The sequence below is a fragment of the Amblyomma mixtum genome, chromosome 1 (genome assembly GCF_055824585.1).
Source record: "Amblyomma mixtum isolate Tamu chromosome 1, ASM5582458v1, whole genome shotgun sequence".
Lineage (NCBI taxonomy): Eukaryota > Metazoa > Arthropoda > Arachnida > Ixodida > Ixodidae > Amblyomma > Amblyomma mixtum.
Genome location: NC_143012.1, coordinates 307474169 through 307496935, shown reverse-complemented (window position 1 = coordinate 307496935; position 22767 = coordinate 307474169). Strand labels below are relative to the sequence as shown.

General features: G+C 47.0%; 1 protein-coding gene across 1 annotated transcript in view; it reads left to right on the top strand.

Annotated features, from left to right (window-relative positions):
• Nucleotides 1–22767, top strand: part of ft (cadherin-related tumor suppressor fat) — a 103462-nt gene that overhangs the window by 75555 nt on the left and 5140 nt on the right. The window contains exons 5-18 of the mRNA XM_089581999.1: nt 3335–3661; nt 5965–6198; nt 6763–6964; nt 7992–9092; nt 10060–10240; nt 10788–11041; nt 11500–13230; nt 13865–14104; nt 14390–16251; nt 16875–17529; nt 18321–18655; nt 18880–18983; nt 20185–20489; nt 20913–21121. Of these exons, the coding sequence (XP_089438125.1) occupies nt 3335–3661; nt 5965–6198; nt 6763–6964; nt 7992–9092; nt 10060–10240; nt 10788–11041; nt 11500–13230; nt 13865–14104; nt 14390–16251; nt 16875–17529; nt 18321–18655; nt 18880–18983; nt 20185–20489; nt 20913–21121 (7740 nt within the window). The remainder of the gene's footprint in view (nt 1–3334; nt 3662–5964; nt 6199–6762; nt 6965–7991; nt 9093–10059; nt 10241–10787; nt 11042–11499; nt 13231–13864; nt 14105–14389; nt 16252–16874; nt 17530–18320; nt 18656–18879; nt 18984–20184; nt 20490–20912; nt 21122–22767) is intronic.

Here is a 22767-nt window from a genome sequence, read left to right as displayed (position 1 = left end):
AAGCGGGACCGAGCGCATCTGAGATGATGAAAACGCCTTTTGTTGTTCACGAATGGCTCAGCTTGGCGTCGCTGCTTTGCCTCCGTGACCTCAGCGCTGCAGGTGGAGGTCATAGTTTAACGCGTTGGAAGTTTTTGCATGCTTTGCGATGGAATGTCTAACCTGTCTCCGCGAAGCGGATGCCTGGAAGAGTCAAAAACAAATGGAACAGGGGTGTTCACGACGACATTCATCAGAACAACGAGATACTACATTGCGGTTTACGGCCGCTGTAGAGAAGTCCGAGAACTCTTCGTGCGGCCATCGTGCGTCAATGAAAGGCTCTCGCGCGGCGCACTAGTGGTTGCCGCGCACCGTGACTTCCAGGAATGAAACCTACCATCTGCCAGCCAAACAGCGGCCGAACTCAGAAAGCTGCTGACCTGCATGAAAGACTCACTTCTGCCAAGGGCCGCCAGTCTGGCGCCGTAATGTCTGCGTTCCGAATCAATGCGTGACAGACATAGCTACGTGCGGTCACGTAACTGAAGAAGCGGAAGTACGGGGACGGAGAGTCCACGTTACTTTTTTCAGCCGTATGTGGGACCCGCTCTTGAGTAAATGGTGCCGTACTATGTCCGGAATTAAAACTCTTGCGTTCATTCGCGTTCTGCCCAAGCACAATAGAGGTTTTTTAGCGCAGTGTTACCGCATACCGCTTCCGTCAGCTAGAATCAGCGCATGCGCACATGGCCTCCAGGGACCTGTGGTCCCTATGGCAACTGCTACATTCATGCATGGGGGGTGGGCAAAGCTGAGGTGTGGTAGAAGTTTCGCTGTCACCCCCTCGCACCTGTAAGAGCGAAAAATCTGGAAGTCGCCCCTCATTTTTTTTCCCCCGAAACGAGACGTTTTGTCAGCAGATCCGGAGAAGTTGGTCCACACACCACCACCATCACCGCCACTACGGACCGTACACAAATGGTTCATCCTGGGATGGGAGGGAAAGTTTTGCCGCGACGGGAGAAGGGGGTGGGGAGGAGACAATCACTCTCACGCGCGAGCGTTTGCCGATGATGATGGATGACGAAAGCGCTGGGTTCGGCTTGCCAGCCAGTGGCGTCCTCTCCGACTCTGCGTGCCTCCCTCTCCTCTCTTTAAAACGAAGTAATGGAGGCAGGGCTCCTCCGAGCAAAAGATAAGAGTACGAAAGGAAATGGTGGGAAAGAGTGTGGGCGGGGAAGAGACAAGAGGAAGGAATCCGTGGGAGGAAGAAGAAGCGCTCTCGTGACCGGGGAGAATCAGGGTCGGGCTTATTGTGCTACCGGAACAGGATCGATCGCTTCGCCGAACAGCGAGCGAAAGGAGCAGCCAGAGCCGATGCCTCGGTCGCCGTCGCAGCTCACGCACGACGTCTTCCTCCCTTTCCTTTTTTTCCGCGAAAAACAGCGGAAAGGTCCCCGCGCTCTTATCGCGGATCGTGTAATTCGTGCTCACACTTAAACGAGGAATGCACGCTATGCGGTGCGCGCTTGCAGCGGCAACTTTGCCTCGTTCCATTAAAATCACGCTGTGAAGGCTTTAGAGTTGACAGGAGCTAACCAGAGGTCGCATTCACCTCGTTGTTCATCAGTTGTCACCAAGCTGGTGCCCATGCGGTGACCAATCACGATAGCCACTGATATACGGGAGCCTTGGCCCCAGCCAATCACGCTTCGTCCTAGTAGCCAGCATTCTGAATCTTGCTCATGACCGACTGATAGCAGCTGTGTGGCTTCCACAGCGCTGCACGGCTTTCAAAGCGAAACTAGGTGAAATGGACTATGGATAACAACGCGTATACCACGTAGTGCCATGCATAGATGCACGTTCCCGGAATACGCGGAGTTCTGCGTTTGCGCGAGAGGCACCGACGTGCTTGGTTTTCGCTCCGGAGCGCGGGTTAATTGCCCTGCGTGAGTGTGTGTCCGGCGAAACGCTGTGGCTGTTTCGATTAACGGAGGCGCCAGTCTGGCGCTGTCTGCGTCGCACGCAACGAGGCAGGCATGCACTGTCTGGATGGGTCAGGAAAGCAAGCACGCGTCTAAAAGTGGCGCCTTCTGATAGCTTATCTTGATGTCGCCTGCGTCTCTTACTAAGGCCCACGGGTGCACTCATGTTTCTGTAGTGGTGTGCAATGCTTGGTACTGGTGCATGTTGTGTAAACTTCATTGCACACCGTCACAGAAATATAAGCTGAAAGCCATTAAGTCACTTTACACGGATAGAGCTACCTATCATACTTATGAAACAGTCAATAGAAGAAAGGTGTATTCACGAACTATTATTTTGTACGTGAACAGATATATCGCTTGGCATTTGAATATTGTGTGCAATAAATTTTTCCCAATTAAAGAGAACATAGGCAAGCTCTAAATGACAGTAGCCATCAATGTGGGATTTCATCGTTATGATTTTCTTTGCGTTTTTAAAGAATGACACGGGAGCAATTTGAGTGAGTTGAATACGCTGGGAGACGTGCGAATCTCACTGCTGGATCCACTGCACGTTTTACGCGTACGCATGTGAGCACTGCACTATAGTCACAAGTGAACAATACGCAGCCACTTGATGCCTCTATATGGCAGTAGGCGGTGAGGGCAGAGATGCAGGGAGTTAGGTCGTCTTTGAAAGATAGCGTGGGTCCAAGACCGCGGGACGTTTGGTAACCCCTGCTTTAGAGTAAACAAGTTTCACCATTAGCGTGCGTTGTTCTCCAGCAGCTGGAGTCCTGGGCTAAGGACTTCGGCGAGAAGCGGACAGATAGATTTCTGAATAAAATTTTAACGCTATATCATTATAGAGAAGTCACACCAAAACCCCGTCGATGTCGGGTGTCGCGAAATTCGCAGATTGGTAGGTCACGTGACCGTGTGACGTCATCACAACCTGCTCTACTGGGCTACCCTGTTTAGGCGAGAAAGTTCACGTGACCTCGTGGCGTCATGACAGCCTGCCCACCATGGCGGGCGGCAATTAATGACTGGTCGAGAGAAGTCACGTGACCTCGTGACGTCATCACAAAATGGCCACCGGGTTATGAGTAAATGTGATATATGCAAATGCCGGCACCGTCACAGCATAACGGATACCTGCTACTGCAGATGGCGGTCCGAATAAGGCTGTTGATGGACAATTGCAAAGAAACTGACGGAAACTTACACAGAAGTTGCAACAGAAGCTGCGTCAAGTGTGAAATCAAATGCTATGGCATTGCACTCTTAAAGTGCCTTCAGTGTCCTCATAGTTTTATTCTCTCTCTCCCTCGACTGCTGCTGGGAAAAAGACTGAACCGTGTCCCCGTTTTCGTGCGCAGGTGACGGTGACTGTTCTGGACCGCAACGACAGCCCTCCCCGGTTCCAGAACGGGCCGTACATGCTGTCACTCTCCGAGGACACCCCCGTGGGTACCACGGTGGCCGTGCTGGAGGCACAGGACCCGGACCTGGAGGGCAGCGTGCGCTTCAGCATCGTGGCCGGCCGCCAGCAGGACTCCGAGGGCGGCGGCCGCTTCGAGGTGGACCCGCTGAGCGGAGCCCTGGTGCTGGCCGAGCCCCTGGACCGGGAGCTGCAGGCGCAGCACCAGTTCCACGTGTCCGCCACTGACGGAGTCCAGTCGCAGGAAGCCCTGGTCACCATCGAGGTAAGCCGTCGACGTCGCCAGTTAATTGTGTCCTGCAGGTCTGCTTGTACAATCGTGGATATATGGTTGGGCTCTAGTTGGTGCTGTTCTTTTGGGTAAAGCGCACACAAGACGAGAACATCAAAAGGACCATACGTATACCCACACTGTCGCCAATGCATGTCGTTATGATAAGCAGACATAGACGTTTTTAGACGTCTTAGACACGTTTTTAGCATACCGGAAACGTACTAGCGTAGACGTATACCGGTTTACCGGACCCCTCCTACGCACTCGCTGTGACTCCCCGTGACCCCAACGATGCAACTGCGCATGCACAAGAGGGTCCTAATCCGATATGCTAAAAACGTCTAATATAAGCCACTTTTGTTACGAGGCGTGAAACGTTTTTATTTGAAGCTGAGATATAGGTGCATGTTCGCATATTTTCTACATCAACGAAGTTCTTTCCGCAGGAAAGCGGTGTTGCAAGGGGGTGTAAAGGATGAGATTGTTTTGGGATCAAATAACTTGGGCTCTCTTTGCACATAAGCTGAAATTCTAAAACATGTGTGGGATATGTTTGCCTCCTTGCCATATATAGAATGAAAACGCCATCTTTGGTACTTCTCAATAAAAATACTTCATTGCTTTATTCTTGGCTATGCTCAAGGCAACTAGTCTACGTGGAAAACTGTCTCGCACGAGGCTGGATATTGAGCCGCCAGCTCACGACACTCGTGTATAGGGGCGCATTAGACGGCAGCCTCCTTTATGGACAGTGCATCTGGCCGTGACCATTTGAATGGAACCCGCAATCAGTGGTTAACGGAGGCGCTTTTAAGCGTTCGTAATGGACGCCTCGCTCCATTTTCCGTAACGTCCGGAGGATACCGTAATGGACGCATGCGCAGCGTCATCCCAACTCTTCGCTGTGCGTGTCACGAGTGCGCTCTTTTTTAGGTCACGGTGATCCGTTCACGAGTACTAGTTATAGCCGTCGCGTGGCCGCGTCTGTGCCTTCGCTCTTTGCTCGTTGGAAATGCGAAATTATACGCCTCCTTCCTTGTGCGCGGCCGGCGAGTGTCCGAGAGTTAATTTCCAGGCACCGTAAATCGGTCCCATATACGTTTTATTGCCTCGGTACCGTAGGTACGCTAACTGGACGTTTCTCTGACGCTGCCATGCACGAAGCAGAACTGGCCCTGCGACCGGGGAAGGACGGGGAGTGCCTCGCGGCTGCTGCTTCACGCGTGTTTACAACCGTTCACAGGAAGAGAGCACCGTGACACTCGCCTTTCTTGTTCCGTTTTTGGTCGCTTTATATTTACGCGCGCTCCTTTCGCGGCGCAAAGACGACCGAGCAGGCCCAGTCACGTGCTCCAAACCGGTAGAAGTCTTGCGGAGAAGCTGCCCCAGTCGTTCAAGGGGGCGGTCTATGCTATTTGAGCGGACTGCAGGGGCGGATTTACAGCCAGGCTTAGGGAAGCGAGGGCGTTTTCTTTTTCTCCTTTTTATTTGTAGCAGCGCCTCTTTACGCCTGCAGCGATGCATTTAGTGCGCGCTTCACGACTTCTGTGCCCATTTCGGACATTTTTACGTGCTCCTGAACAGCGCGGCAGTTCCTCAAGCCCTCCCTCCCTTGTCTTTTTTTTTCTTTGGCCCCTGGCACACCATCCACAAGTATGAAAAGAAAAAGAAAAATGCAACTGGAATGCAGAATCCAAGCATCTCATTGCATCTGCTACAGACCAGTATGTTAACTGTAGATAAGAGATATCTGTAATTCTCAATAAAAACAATCATTGTAAAGGCGAGGAGGATTTACGTCTTTTGTGCACTTGCAAATGAACTCTGCAAGGCTTAGCACTGTAAAGAAACAGGTGGCCAGATTCACCATGTCCACAAAGATGTTATTAACGCCAGTTCAGTTCGTGCTTGTCCGGCGTGCCCGTGAGCTGGACAGTCACGTAACAGTAGCCAAAGTGCTGGCCAATCAAGAGCTGATTTGACAAACCAAAGCTTTCATGAGTCCAGCAAGATTATGATAACGCGCCTACCAGCAATTATGAGTTTATGCGACCTCAGCTTTCACCTGAAAGGGGCCTTTACTGCTGTGCCTGTTTCTGAGTGATCTTTTCAATCGCTAGAGCCATGCAACAGACCGATGTGCCAGCTAGTCAGGCGCTAGTCTAATGCGCAAGGAGATTGTGAATCCGACTCTGCAATCAGCATCTGTGTGTTTATACATTAACATTTTGTTTCCGCATGAAGAGATCTACAATAAGAGCATTTGAGCCAGACATATCATGTTGCTGGTGCAGGTACTGGACACAAATGACAACTTGCCGCTGTTTGGTGAAGCTGCCTACTCATTCGACCTGTGGGAGGACACACAGCGGGGTGCACAGGTTGGAGCTGTGTCTGCCACGGACACTGACATGGGCCTGAATCGGCAGGTTAGCTACTCGGTGCTGAGCGACTGGGCCAATGATGTCTTTTCCCTGAACCCCCAAACTGGCGTCTTTACGCTTACATCGCACCTGGACTACGAACAGGTATGCATCCGACAGTGCCATACATAATAAATTGGGTGCTGGCACGCTTGCATGGCATCCTTGCACCCATTCAGCAGTGCATGCTTTAAGGCTATCCGCTACTGATTTGGAGAGACGGCATTTATATGCTTGGATTGTGACTGATCACTTAATTAACTGATTCCTGAAAATATCATACTTGGCATGATCTTCTAGAAGCTCATGAAAAAATTACAGATTGTAATGAAACCTGCAAAAGTTTTTGATTTTGTAAACTTGCTTTTAAATAACCTTATGCCTTTTAAGCAGTCAGCCAGACAAACTATGTACGAGACTTTCTGTTGAATGTCATTGATTTCAGTTAAGATATTGTTCTTTAGAAATGAATAGAAAGTTTCACTTCATTTTGAAAAGTTCTCATTTCCATACCTTTTTAGGCCTCCAACAATTGGAAGTAACCTGTGAGCATGTTTTAAGAGCTCCTGTAATCTGTGGTAATGCATAAACACTGAAGCACTGATGCGCTGTCCTGGTTGATGTTTGTGTGGCAACCTTTTTACACTGCAACAATGTTTCTTTTTCCAGCATCAGCACTATGTACTTGTGGTACAAGCTCAGGATTCTGGAACTCCCAGTCTGTCATCAACTGCTACTGTATACATGAATGTTATGGATCTGAATGACAATGCCCCTCTTTTTGACCCCATGAGCTACAGCGATGAGGTGTTTGAAAATGTCACTGTTGGGTCCAGCTTACTGCGTGTCAGTGCAACAGATCTTGATTCTGGTGAGTATCCGTTTCTGTAATTTTGTAGCTTGAAGCAGTACTTTCACTGAAACAATGCAGCAAGCACAAGCAAAGGGTTGTTGCAGAAAACTGCTCTAATCGAAATCAAAACTATATTAAATGCAAGATGTTAAAATCAGGTTCAACACAAATGAATCTTAACACACATCAGTGGTGACAAAGCAGACAAATGTGACCGATATTTAAAAACGCATTGTTAATGAACAAATTAGAAAATAGAGTTTTTAATGGGCACTTAGTACACAATGTGCAAAAAAGGTAGTGAACAGCTATAAATGATGGCTGTGATAGGCCTGAACTTTCTGTATAATACTAGGCTTTATAAGGGCCATGCAATACTTGTTCTTGGTCCAATATCTGGGGTAATCCCCAAAGGTGGAGTAGATTTCTAATAAGGGAGTAATCATTCATTAGCATCCACCCAAACGCAGCTTATAAAGGAAAGCTATACAGCTTTCACAGAAACTTTGTAGCTGAAGAAATGGAGGGTTCCCCTAAACATTCAACCAAAACTGTTCCCACTTAAAGTTGTTAATCAATTTGCCATCTGCCTACCCTCTGCTAGTGGTCCTGGTTAGCTGAGTCGTTAGAGCAACTGCCCCGGGCAGGTGGCGTTTCCAGGTTCAAACCCCACACTAGGACGAATTTTTCTTCAACGACGACGTTTCTGTGAAAGCTGTATAGCTTTTCTTTATAGCCACATCTTTGCGCTAGGGTGGCTGCTAAAAAATAATTACTGCCATATATTAATGCTTGTTTAAATTATACTTCAATTGGCTAAAATTGTGAGGACAAAATGCATTTTGATGTAGGCTACTTTTAGTTCTTAACTTCATAGCTGTAACATGTCAACTTTGGCATCATAAATTATAGTGTTCAGTATTATATTTGAATTTACTTGCTGCGATGTAGAAACAGATATTAGAATTTTTTTTTTCGTGCTTGTTTGCCTTTTTAGCAATTTTTACACAACTCTGACTTTGCCTTTGTATTTTGTGCATTACAGGTGACAATGGCCGCATTGTGTACAGTATTGTGGAGGGTGACCCAGATGGTCACTTGGCCATCGAAGCCAATGGCACCATCATAACACGTATGCCATTAGACCGGGAGAAGAAGTCACTGTACAGCCTCATTGTTAGAGCAACTGACCAAGCCATAGAAGTCCACCGCCGTCTTTCAAGCAGCGTCCAGGTGACCATTGTGCTAAAGGATGTCAACGACATGGTACCAGAGTTCGTCACACCCAATGTGACCAGCGTGCAAGAGAATGCACCAGCTAACAGCATCGTCATGGCAGTGAAAGCTGTGGACAGTGACGAGGGCCGTAACAGTTACGTCGAGTACAGCCTGTCGCCCGAACATAGCTTCACGCTGGGACCCGTTGACGGCCTGCTTCGCGTCAAAGGTCCCCTGGACAGGGAGCAACGAGCCAGTTATGAGCTTCTTGTGACAGCTCGTGACCGAGGGCATCCCATGCGCTCGGCTTCGCAAAGGCTGCGGGTGATACTCCTTGATGAAAATGACAACAGCCCTGTGTTCGACCCAAGGCAGTATAGTGCTGCGGTGTCTGAAAATGCCAGCCTTGGCACGAGTGTTCTTCAGGTCTCTGCCACTGATCAGGATGAGGGTGCGTCAGGTCAGGTGCGGTATTCCATCATTGCGGGCGATCCGAACCACGACTTTGAAGTTGGCCAGGACACTGGGGTACTCCGAGTACGTCGAGCTCTTGACTATGAGCGTCGGACACGCTACCTGCTCACTCTCCAGGCAGAAGACTGTGCCGGTGCCGAGGGCACAGAGCTTCGCTTCGACACCGCCACAGTGACTGTAGCAGTGACTGATGTGAATGACAATGCGCCTGCGTTTGTTGACTCTCCCTACGAACTGCATGTAGTGGAAAATGCGGCTACTCCCATGGTGCTCCTCACTCTCAATGCCCACGATGCTGACCAGCTGCCCAGTGGCCCGCTTTACTACCGCCTGGAGGAAAGCACCCAGGGCCTGTTTCGTGTCAACAGCTCCAGTGGTGAACTTTCCCTTGTGCAGTCACTTGACCGAGAGACCAAGGACCGCTACCAGCTGACTGTGCTTGCAGTGGATTCAGGTATGTTGAACTTCACTTTATACTGCCCGAGGCAGCACATAAAGTAACATGTGCTGTTGCAGTGTCCCTGTAATTCATCTCACTAGTAGTTTGCAGCACTGTGGAATCTACAGGGATCTGAGCTAATCAGAATGGCATGCACTACATAAATGTGTTCCTCCTGATCAACATCCTAAAACTGGTGGCTCCATCACTGGGAAGGAAAAAGCACTACTGCGCAGGTCCTGCATGCGAAGACTAGCAAACTATGTGGATGCCATGTTTGTGAATGGTGGCGCACTGCACTTCGCAGCAGGCCTCCGCAGTGCTATGTTTGTACAGTCTTTCTCATCTAATTTAATCAGTGAACGAACCATTCACTTTACTTAAAAAAAAAAAAAAAACTTTCTTTCTAATTACTGCAATAATTGTTTGAAAAATTTATCAACACTGTTCAAATATTTGAGGGACTGTTTGTTGTGTTCCTGCAGCCCTAATTGGACGAAAGAGCTGTAGGTTCCACAGTGCTGCAAACTGCTTGTGAAATGGAGTACAGTTGTCATGATGCAGCCTTAAATGAGCAAGCACATTCACTTTATAACAGCATGGTGATGTGTGAGAAGTGTAATGCATGCATTTATGAAGAAGGGGCATTCTTTTAATGAGTGGTAATGCGAAATTACAATCTTTGGTATTTGTTCTTCCGAACTAAAGTTCAATAGTGATTGTGCATTTCACAATCATATGCTTTCATGCAGTTAAGAACTACACATAGGTGCATAATAATAGCTTGTGTTAGGTCACATGCTGAACAAGAGATGCTCAGCACTGTAGCTTTCACTCATAATGCATTGCATTGCAAACCGCGCATTTTTTGGTATCTTTCTGTCATTCAGAATTGAAACTGGAAGCTAGTAAAGTTTGATGACAATATGCCGAGTTTCAGACATTCTGTGCAACAGATGGATTCTTTTGTGTCTCATTACAGGCAGTCCAAGGCAGACTGGGACAGGCACTGTTAATGTGCTTGTTAGTGATGTCAACGACAATGCTCCCCGGTTTGAACGCAGCCGCTACACGGTTAGCCTGCCCGAGAATCAGCCAGTAAACACACCTCTTGCAACTATCACAGCCACAGATGCGGATACTGGACGAAATGCAAAGATCAGGTTAGTGCCAGACTTTGTGACAGTGTATCAGAAGCTCTTGCCAAGCTCATAACTACTGTTTTACAAACCAAGTAATGCACTGAGCTGAAAGTGGTCAACTATGCCATTTTTTTTTAAAGATTTGAAAGGAGGTGAGCCTTTTGAGCCAAAAGGGAAGAAGTTGCATTTAGTACAAGAAATTACCTTTACTCGAGGAATTAGAGTCTCTTGCTTTCTTTTAGCCTAATTTTTAGCAACCACTTGCATATCGTTATAATTCAAAAGATGATTTAATGCTCAGTCCTCTTGAATTTGGTCATCTCAAATAAACATGCTCTGCTCTAGCACTGTAGCAATGTGTTTTAGCTTTACATTGTATGGACATATTATTTACCATAATATGTCAATTGCACAGTCCATACAATGTGAATAACATCTGCAATAGCTAAGACCTACACTGTTATGGCATGATGTAATGAAGCTAGGCCCAATAAACTGGGTTTGTTAAATATGCCATCGTCAGTAACACACTTGTGTGTTTACACTGGCTGCTTGTGTACCGTTTCAGGTACTCCTTACGTGGAGAAAATTCAAGTCAGTTTCGGGTAGACCCGGACAGTGGATTACTCACAGCCCAATCCCCAATGGATCACGAAGAGTGCGAGCGCTACGTGCTTCAACTCGTTGCTGAGGACAGTGGCCTGACAAGGCGGCACACCGCAACAACAGAAGTCATTATACTTGTGACCGACGAGAATGACAACAGGCCAATGTTCAGTAAAAGCAACATGACAGTTGTCATTCCAGACACCTCTGATACGGGTAAGATGTAGCTCTGTAGTGTTGTCACCAAAATGTAGAAAGAGGTTGATTTGAAGATACATGTTGTGTTGTGGGAATTAAGCTGAGATGAGCTTTATCCTTGAATTTGTTATGCATTAAAGTAAACAGAAATGAGGCGGGAATGATTAAAATTTAGTTTGTACATAATTTTTATTGCATACCTGATGGCATTTTCATGAGCCACTAATTGAAGAAAAACCAGGGGGAAGCATAGGCTAATTACACCTAGATTCATGTGAAAGAAAAAAAATTGGTAAAATCGTCAAAGAAGAATAGTTTTGTTAAGTGTCGCTTCTTGGAGTTCGAAAATACCTTCACAAAAGTTAAAAAATGCGTAGGCAAAACACAGCTTCATCTTTTCTGCAGTAAATTCATACATGGCCTACCATCAATGCATAGGTGAGAGATTGCAAACACGTTCTGTTCCTACTTCACAGGCCATTTTATCCTTGGGGCCCAAGCACAAGACATGGATACCGGAGCGAATGGACGACTCATCTTCCACCTCTCGGGGCCGGATGCGGAGAAATTTCAAATCAACCAGGAGACAGGGATCGTGCGTTTGGCCAAGAAGTTACCGGCTGGACAGAAGAAGGACACCATCTACCTCTTTCACATTCATGCCACAGACCAAGGAAAAGTTCCACTGTCATCCAGTGCCAGTGTTCGAGCTTTCGTTGCCAGCAGTAACTTGTTCCCCAAGTTTCAGCCAGGCACAACAAGTAGGCTTACGCTCTCCGAAGGTGGAACCGGAAGCAAGGGTCAAGTGTTGGCAACCATAATGGCAACGTCTCCTAAAACTGGACCAGCTGCCAGAATCACCTACTACATTGCTGGAGGAAACAGTGGTGGTGCATTTGCCTTGAATCCAACTACCGGAGATCTCAGAGTAGTGCGTGGCGAGGTGCTGGATCTGGAAACAATGCCAAAAATGCAGCTGTGGCTGGCGGCTGGGGACAGTGATGACCCCATGCTGAGCAGTGCAATAAGAATTGACATAGACCTGACAGATGTGAACGACAATGTACCGGAGTTTGAACAAGATTTGTACAACACCTCGGTAAGGGAAGAGCAGCTCCCAGGTCAGCTGATTGCCAAACTCTATGCCCGCGATGCTGACAGTGACAAAAACGGAAGAGTGCGGTACAAACTACGGCCCATGACATCGAAGGAGAGTGTCGCGTCCTTGCCTTTCGAACTGCATGCCAATACAGGTGAACTGCGTACCACAGCTAGGCTGGACCGTGAACAGATTTCCTCCTACCAGTTCTTGGTGGAAGCCAGCGATCATGGAAGCCCAAGCCTGACAGGCACTGCCACGGTTATTGTCACTGTCACCGATAAGAATGATAACCCGCCGCGATTCACCAGGCTCTTCAGCGTGAACGTAACTGAAAATGCCCCGATTGGATCCTTTGTCATCCAAGTCACATCCTCTGACCGAGATGCGGCTGAAAATGCCAACGCAACATACAGTTTCACAGAGAACCCGGGTGAGCGATTTGCCATTGACCCATACTCGGGAAATGTGACTGTTGCAGGCCTGCTGGATCGAGAACTGCACGAAGAGTACCTGCTCAAAGTGGCAGCTGTCGATGGGTCTTGGAAAGCTGAGACACCATTAACGATCTCTCTTCACGACATGAACGACAATGCACCACGATTTGTTCAGCCAGTGTACCGATTCAGGCTTGCTGAGTTGCAGCAGGCTGGAGCTTTTATTGGCCGTGTCACAGCAATGGATGCAGACAAATCCGGGCCTAATTCAGCTGTCACCTATGCACTCCGGCACCCATCCGATTTCTTCCGTTTGGACCCCACCACAGGCGAACTGCTAAGCAAGCAGCCGCTTCGCTACAGACGATCGCCCAGAGGCATGGCCTCCCCTGAAAACCAGCATGTGCTTCGTGTGCTGGCCACAGACCATGGAAAGCCACCACTGTCGTCTGAGGCTACTATTTATGTCAACGTTGTCGATGCCAACAACCACATGCCTAAATTTGACATGGCAGCATACTTTTCACCACTGCCAGACAACGCTGTTGTCGGAATGTCTGTGCTTCAAGTGACTGCGAGGGATGACCAGGATGTCGGCATCAACGCAGAGCTGGTGTACAGCATTGCTGGCGGAAATGGAACTGGCCTCCTTGATGTTCACCCTTCATCTGGTAATTGTTCACCTTGTATACATTCTATAGTTCTTTGCCTTCAAATATTTCTCTAATCGCTCTTACAGTTAAGAAAGATGCTAAGGTGTCAGCTGCATGCAGGAGATTAAATATTTTCGTTACTGAAGTGTTCGTCCTACGAGCTGCAAATACCTCATATGTTTAGAATTAATGTGGTAGGTGCTTGAGAATGAGCCTGTAAATTTTATACTTCCACACTGCTAAATACTGATAGCTTCAAATCCCGGCTATGAGCGGAAAACTGTTGACACGCTTAGCTCTCACTCCCACACAGCATTTAAAAGATATGGGAAGAAGAGACAGCCATGTAAAGTTAAATATATTTACAGTCATCGGCTAAAGCTTATGAGAATCATTTGCTATGAAATATAATACTGTTGTTCTGCCTTGTGGCCTAGTCATGTGATACTGATACCAACAGACAGAACAGCAAGAGCATGCGCGTCTCCACATAGCTGCAGGCATTTCAGATGATTGGCTTGCATTGTTGCACCGAAAACTTTTCTTCCACACACCTGCATCACAAAAACTATTGCCACAGATAGTACATGTGACTGGCTTCTGAACTTGTTAATTTTCAGCCAAGGTTAATATCCCCACTTTTTCTTTTCAGGATGGTTGACAGTAGCAAAACCGGTGCCAAGGTACCAGGGTCAGAAGTTTGTTGTGAAGGTCACTGCTACTGATCAAGGAGTGCCACCCAAGACAGCTGACACTTTGGTGTCTGTTGTCATCACTGCTGAGAACCAGTTCAACCCTGTGTTCAGTGCACTGAGCTACCAGATCATCATCCCTGAGAATGAGCCTGTCAACTCTGAGCTACTCACTGTCTCTGCTACAGACGCTGACACAGGTAATCTTTTTTTCTAGTTATGTGTCTCTGCTGGAGTTATCTACACGATAAAGTTTGGCTGCCAGACAGTGAGAAAAGCATTTCTGACTTGGTAGATGTGAATGCTGTATCTCTTTGACATTTTTGAGTTACGCTAAATTATTTTTCCTCCTGAACTCACAACTGGCATAAATGCTTAGCAAGCAAGGTGTCCTCAAGAGGGTACCGTATTGACTGTTTCATCATGTATGCTGTGCGGCTTTCAAAGTTAACAAGATTGACTATTTTGCAACATTGCTCTTGCAGGTCTTAATGGTCTGGTGCGGTACTCAATTCAGTCCGGAAACATCAACGACAGCTTCACGATGGAACCACAGAGTGGAGCAATGGCCATCCGTCGTGTCTTGGACTATGAAAGCACACCAGAGTTTCGGCTCAACATCAGTGCATGTGACTGCGCATTTCATGCCAAGTGTGCCTGGGCTACATTGACTGTTATCGTGACCGACGTCAATGACTGTGCGCCAGAATTCAATGCCACTGTCTTCGACGCATATGTGCCAGAAAATGAACCGACAGGGGCTATTGTGACACAGCTCATAGCGACAGACGCAGACTCTGGTCGAAACAAACTCATTCAGTACGCTCTGGTGGGATCTTCTGACTTTGCCATCGACAGCCACACAGGGCTGGTGACGACAAAGGCAACATTTGACTATGAGCAGGCCAGTGAATATGTCCTGGAAGTAGTGGCGAGCAACCCTGGATCTTTACAGTACAGCTCCTGTCAGCTGCGTGTGCACATCACGGGAAAGAACGAGTTTTATCCTCGTTTTGTACAGCCTGTGTTCCAGTTTGCGGTCAGTGAGTCGACAGCAGTGGGAACAGCAGTTGGCCGTGTTCTTGCTACAGACGAAGATTCTGGACCTGATGGCCATGTCTATTTCCTATTTGTAGGAAGCAGCAATGACCGAGGATTTCGCATCCAGCCGAGCACAGGCATAATAACGGTCGCACGCATTCTCGACCGTGAAGCGCAGGCCCGAGTGGTTTTGTCTGTGATGGCCAAGAACGCTGGAAGTATTCGTGGCAATGACACGGACGAAGCACAAGTTGTCGTGAGCATCCAAGATGGCAACGACCCTCCAGTGTTTCTGCAGGCGTTGTATGAGGCCCGCATCAGTGAAGCAGCTCCTGTGGGTTCGTCTGTGCTGACAGTGTCAGCAGTAGACCGAGATGTGCGTCCCAACAACCATCAGTTTTTCTACTCAATCGTTGACGGTGACCCAAACAAAGCCTTTAGTGTGGATGCACAGACTGGCCTCTTGCAGACTTCAATGCCATTAGATCGTGAAACTGTCCCAGTATACTCATTAACTGTTGCTGCTATTGACCATGGAAGCCCACCACAAACTGGAACTACAGTAGTTCGTGTGACACTGGACGATGTCAACGACAACGGTCCTGAGCTTGAACCTGCCGACCTCTTGGGCTATGTGCTTGAAGATGAGCCCCCTTACACGAGTGTCATGACTCTGTCTGCCAGAGACCCTGACCTAGCACCAAATGGTGCACCCTTTACTTACACTTTGGTAGGTGGGGCTAGGAAGAGCCTGTTTGAACTCGACCGTGACACTGGACTTTTGAGGACCACACAGCGACTTGATCGTGAAGCGACGCCATCCATACAGCTTTTGGTTGAAGTTCAGGACAGTGGCAGCCCACCCATAAGAGCGCGACACACCTTAACTGTCATGCTGGTTGACAAGAATGATAGCCCTTCATCACCACGCCTTGTCACAGTTATGGTGTGGGTCTACCAAAACTTATTTCCAGGAGGGAAGATTGCAGACGTCAGACCCCTTGACCCTGACACTACGGGTGAATATCAGTGCCGCTTGCAGGGTCGTGACACAATCTTTAGTATTGTGAGCCACTGCGATCTGCATGCATCTCGGCTACTCAGCCCCAGCAACTACAGCCTCACAGTGCGTGGAAATGATGGCTATCATCAAGACGTCACTTCAACTGTCAACGTTCAGTTCAAGGCTTTTGACAATGCCACTGTGGAGAACAGCATATCACTGAACATTGTCAACCAATCTGCCCACGACTTCTTGAGCTCCACTTATGATAGGTTCCTTGGGCTGCTGGGACATATACTTGAGGTGAGTACACATGGTTTTTACAAAGGCCCACAAATAAGTCTAGCCTCTGCAAAGCACCAGTGGAAATACTGTGAGAAGCAGGTGTGAAACGATGCGACAGATGAGGACTATTATCATTAATTTATGTTTATGCTATTCATCATTTTCATTGACAGCCTAGCTAAGTTCACTGCATGAAAAAGGCATCTGACTGTTGTCTCCAGCCAACCCTGTCTGGCACCAGCTGCAACTAGGCTATTCCTACAAATGTTCTGCCCTCATTGCTTCACTTGTTTATATCATTTTAGAACACAAATATAAATATCAACATCAAATATCAAACTCGTGTTAATGAAATATGTATGTACTATAAATTTTCAGGGAAAAATGAAATCTTTTGGACAAGTTCTTTTCGTAAATAATTTACCTAGTATTAACTTCAACCTTTGAAGTGGGTCAAATGAAACTAAGTTGAACGAAGTGCAAGTCAGAAACAGAACACTGGTAACTTCTTTAAATGAATCGCGAAAATTGATGACAAAAGGTGATGACAGTCATTGCAGCCACTTTGCTAAACTGCTCTCTAATAAAAGCGCTTACAGTTGCCAAGCTAACAAGGCTAACTTTGATTTCACCCCATGCAGGGCTTAGGCACACCAATTATCTACAGCATGACGGATGTCCAAGGGCAACTCCAGTTGGCTCTGGCTGTGAAGAGGTTGTCCGGTGCCCTGGTGGCGCCAGACAAAGTGGTTCGGCGTCTAGAAGCCAAAAAGGACTCCCTGCAAGGGATGCTTGCCAAGACCATTCTGATTGGCTTTGAGCCGTGCATGAGCACACCCTGCCAAAACGGTGGCACTTGCTACAGCTTCCTTGACCTGCAGCCCTCGCTGCTCATTCTGGACTCACCCCAGCTCGTGTTCGTGTCTCCCCGTGCGAGCCGCTCCTTCGCCTGTTCCTGCCCCAGTGGATTTTCCGGGGACCAGTGCCAGGATCAACTGGATCCATGCTCACCAAACCCCTGCATGGACGGAGCCCCCTGCCAACCAGACCCTGAGGCAGGCTTTCGGTGTGCGTGTCCGCCTGACCGTCAAGGCCCCAGGTGCGAGAGTGCGCGCCAGGAAAGCTGTGCCAGCTCACCATGCAAGAATGGAGGCAGCTGCCGGGAGGCTCCTGGTGGCTCGTTCTTCTGTCTCTGCCGACTCGGCTTCAAGGGAAGCCTGTGCGAGCAGGCAGCCGATGGCTGCCGACCAAGCCGGTGCCGCAACGGAGGCACCTGCATCAGCGATGGACCTGCAGGTTTGCGACTCATTTGCCTTGCATGTCTAATGTCCTCCTTTTCACTCATAAAAGGCATTTACGCATATGGATGCCACTTCTGCTCAACTGTTAATATTGCTTCAGTACATGCAGCAGATGATTCGATCTGCTTAATATTTAGCTATTGCAGAACATCTGATAGAAGCTTACGTTTCTATAGAGTTTTATTATCTGCACATGTCGAATTCCTGGTACAATAGAAGTATGCAAGTATGCATTGGTTATAATGGTTTTTTCTATCAGATGAACAGGCAATATGCCGGCAGCCTTTAGGTTTGAGCAAACAAAATTGTGATAAAAAAAAAGCGGCCCGCATGGTTCAAAGACTATGACATCCGCTAAACATTTTTTTTTTAAGTGCGGCGGAAATGTGATAAAGATGAAGTTGGCAAGTGCGCTGCACGCACTCGCGCGCACGGGAGTGAAGAAGACGACGAAGTAGGAGAATACAGATCGGCTCGACCGTATGCTACGTGTACTGTTTCATTCTAATTACCATTACTTACGATACAACAAAAATGAGATCCATTGGTTGTCCTGGTCAGAGAGAAACCAGACATATTTTCGCACAAATCCAGCTATTAGGCTTGCAAGTGTAAGCAAAATGCAGCACACATTTGCACAAGAGCAGCTGCAACTCTTTCAGCTTTAATTAGAGACCAGTACTGACATCGCTTGTAGTTGCATTTACAAAGGAAGTTGCTAACAGTGCGCCAACCAAGTTTGTATAAATAATGCTTCATGGAACATTGCTTTGCTTTCCTATGCAGGTTACCACTGCCAGTGTGAGCCCAACTACTTTGGAAAGCACTGTGAGAAATCAACATATGGCTTCCAACCCTACTCATACATGGCGTTCCCCTCGCTCAAGCCAAGCACAAATGACATTTCCATCGTGTTCTCTACAAACCAAAGGGATGCCTTGCTCGCCTACAACTTTGGTGTGCAGAATGGTGGCCGCTCCGACTTTGTGGCTCTCGAGATCGTGGACGGCAAAGCACAGTTTTCATTCGGTGGATCTCGCACGGCCATCGCCAAGGTCTCCGTTGACAAGGAAGTTGCCGATGGTGGATGGCACAGAGTCACTGTCATTCGCAATGGCCGGGTAAGTGGACTGAACCCATCATGACTGAAATGCACGAGTTACAATCCCCGCTCATTTTACATAACCTATGGCTGCTAGCTGAGCTTTTTGAAAAGAAATATAGCATTTTAAACATTGCATAGAATTTAAGGCAGTCTGTACTGGTACCCATATTTATGCATGACTGCATTATCGCATGCCTTGGCTTTGAATGTTAAAGTTGCTCTTTTCTTTTGCCTCTGTAGGTGGCATCACTTTCGGTCGTAAGCTGCCAAGACCATGGTGAATTCTGTGAAGAATGCTCTCATGCAAACTCAAGTTGCTCGTTGTCGGTCACTGGGCAAGCAGGGTGAGTGTGATGGCTATCAGCATGCAGTAGGAGCAGTAGGTGCCATGTCGTGCCCATTCTCTGTTTCTTCATTTATACTGTGAGAAACTAAATGTGGTAAGTTATATTTTGAACAAGAATATATCCTCCAAAGCTTGTATTCTGTGTGTTTGCTCATAACAAACAGGTCATGAAAAAAATGAAGGGCAAGAACTGCGGTTTTAATGCTGGATACATACTGAATGCACGGGTACTGCACAAATTATGCTCAGGCAGACACATCAGTGTAAAAAATAAAAAGCAACAAGGCAACATTGAAAAGGCCAATAACAAGCATACAAGAAGCATTGTATTCTACATGCATTAACCATTTGATCTAGCTTCTGCTTTTCGAACACTACTAACAGTACTTTTGGGTTCTGACTCGTGATAGACTTTTTATATGAACTGATTGAAAATAGCAGTCTGGGCTAGTTGGTTCATTTGCAGCAATAGAGAAAGCAGCTCAACAGTTGAGGGCAAAAGGAACTGACAATATGAGCACTCTGTTGCACTGCTTTTTCCATTGCTGCTTTTTAAATGTTCATGCGTACACAGTCATGTGTTTGCTCCTAAGTTTTATTGTGTTATACTAATGGCAGTATCTTATCATATGATATGAATGGTAACACCGCTAAATTAGTGCAGTGCCAGACTGGACAAACTATGATGTGCAGCATACAAGTGGTCTCAAGTGAGACTTAGCCAGCTCCTATAAAGCCTGAGCCTATCAAGAGTAAAATGTTACAATAAACAGGTAATGCTTAATGATATTCCCTGGTTTAGCAGTATTGTATGCATGCCATTACATTACAACATGGTATGCTTGAAAATGATATTCTTTATATTTAGAAAGGTACAAAATGAAACAAAAATGAACAAATAAAAATGTATCTGTCCCTGGGTTTGTCAAAGCTTCTTTAAAGAGTGGTCAGTTTGGTAGAGTTGAACCAGTGAGCTATGGAATTGAAATCTTATTGACAGTTTAGTGACAGAGCAGTGCGACTGAAGGAGCATTTATGGAAGCCTAGCGGTGATGTCACGGGTTTCTTTGTACAGCACCTCTTGCCATACACAAAAGTATTCTCAAAACTGCAGTAAAAGACCAAGAGAGAACATTTCACGCTTAAAGTACTCTACATGATAAGACTGACGAGGAGGTTTTTTTCTTCTTTTCGTGCAGAACCCTGAGCCTGAGCAGCCAGCCGCTTTATGTGGGTGGGCTGCCGTCAGTGGAACCACTGCTGGAGCGGCCTAGCCAGGTGTCAGCCGATGACTTTGTGGGCTGCATGCACAGCGTTGCGGTGGACGGCCACCCACTCGCCCTGGATGCGCCACTGAGGGCACAGTACACAACGGTAGCCTGCGGTCGCCGCGGCGACCCCTGTGCTGGTGGTTGCAAAGGTGGCACCCAGTGCCACGATCTTTGGTTTACGAGCCGGTGCACCTGTTCTGGAGGACGCCTTCTGGCACATGACTGCAATGAAGGTGAGTCTCCTTATGAGGGTATAAAAGGTCCAGCTTTGGCCGAACTTGTGCCCCCCTGTAGTCTCTGTGTCACTGTAGTCTTATAAGGGGCTAGTAACAGCACTAGCAACATTTACTCTAATTAGTCTAATTAGTATTTTTAGACACAGTAGTGAAATCAGAATGCATAACTCTGCAGTGAAACAGAGTGACTTTGTTCACAGCTGGACAGACGAAGATTACAGGTTTTGCGCACGTTAAAACAAAAGCAGCTTTCTCAGCACTGATCTCACATTTTTAGCTGAGTCGAGGCTCCAAAGGAAACACTGCTTATATCCAGAACACTGCTGACAGCAAAGGTGAAGAGTGGTGTGCAGACGAGTAAAATGATGCCGTGGCCTTGCATTCAAACATCTTACACTGTTTTAAACAATTTTCTTACAGCCCTAGAGCCCTATTCACTTGGAAGCGGCTCATACTTGGAGCTCGTGCCCCAAGAGAAGCACAGGCGGGCAGCCCTACTTTTTCAACAGAGCCGACGTGGTGCCAGGAGCACGGCCAGCTCCAAGACAATGGCCTTCAGGATCCGCACCAGAGCAGACACAGGGCTGCTTCTACAAGTCGCCACTGAGAGAGACTACACCAGGCTTCAGGTGAGAAGTGCAGCTTTTTGAAAGCAGATCTGGCTGATTTGTCTCGCAGCTGTGATGGGATTGCGGGTGACAGAGAACAGGTGCCAAGCTCTGCTACAGGCTGATTCTTTTACTGCTGGGATACCCTGTGCAGCATTGGTAAACCTGTGGTTTTAAGAAGGTGCTGTAAACACATAGAAGCTAGACTAACAGCAGTTATGGCTAGGCTCTAAGCTATACTTTCGATGTTGCAACCAAAGCATAACAAGTGCTCTCAATGGATAATGAAATGCGAACAAGAAAACTGATACAGAAAGTGCAAAATGCAAAGATGTGAAGAGCCTGCCTGCATCTCTTCTCCATCAGCTAGTATTTTTTTGTGTTTTTGTTATTATATGTGTTTCACTTGTTCTATTCGTGTTTGATTCGACACTGACTGTAGATTCACTGTGTTCTGGGGATAATTTCATATGAATATGGTTTGAAAATATAATTTTTAATGCTCTTGAGTCTTTTCAGTTAGCTTCTTCGTCTCACATATAAGTTGTAAGCTGAAAGAAAAGATTAGTATGTTGCATTTTTAACGCGATAGAAAAGCCGGCGTCGGTGTCGTTGGCCATGAGTGAAAAATGCATGAAAAATCCCTAGAGGAGCAACCTAGAGGGCAGGTGGGCCACCTAGGTTATGTGACCTTGTGATGTCATCACAAGCTGCCCACCGGATTGTGAGCAAACTGCCAATCGTGGCACGCGGCACTTAATGAATGGTCGTGAGAGGTTGCTCGGGAAGAGCAATCTGGGTCCCACAAGCCCACAGTCGGCAAGACCTGCCATCGCAGGGCAGTGGCGCCTCGCTTAACCACTGCACTACTGCACCAAGAATGGTATAAGGACCCTCAGGGATCTACGAATGTAAAGTAGAGAATGACCAATTCCGTATATATGGGCATTAACCCATTAATGCCATCGTGTCATACCCTCAAGGCGGAGCTTAAGTGTCCCCTCCAATTTATTGCTTGTCAGTCAGTAGCCACCTCCTAGTTCAAAACTTGAAAAAATAAATAAAAAATAAATAAAAAGTGGGAACCATGGGACTGAAGTAAGTTTTCATCAGATTTGAGTTTAAACAAACTGATGAAACTCGTAGCTGATGTCAGCTAGTGCCAGCTGACTTCTGGCAAAAGGGGTAGAAATATATTTGTTGAAAAAAAATGATGCAACAGAGCTGGCTATATTACAACAACTATTTTATCATAGAAAGAATCCTCTTTAGCCAAATTTTGACAAAGAAATCGGTAATGAAAATATAATCTTTAGTTGTATCACATTTTTTAAAATACGTACTTGGAGATGTATGTGCCTTTACTTTTGTTTTGCGCATGAAACCCTTTTTGCAATACAACAAAGTTCAGTAACACAACGGCATTTATTGGTTCTTCTATTGCCTCAGGGGGCTTCGCCAGCTCGTTATTGTATTTTTTACAATCTGTCATTACTTTCCATAAACCTATTGTACCAGAGAGGTTTATGGTTTATGGGGCTTTAACGTACCAAAGCGACTCAGGCTATGAGGAACGCCATAGTGAAGGGCGTCAGAAATTTCTACCACCTGGGGTTCTTTAACATGCACTGAAATCGCACAGTACACGGGCCTCTAGAATTTCACCT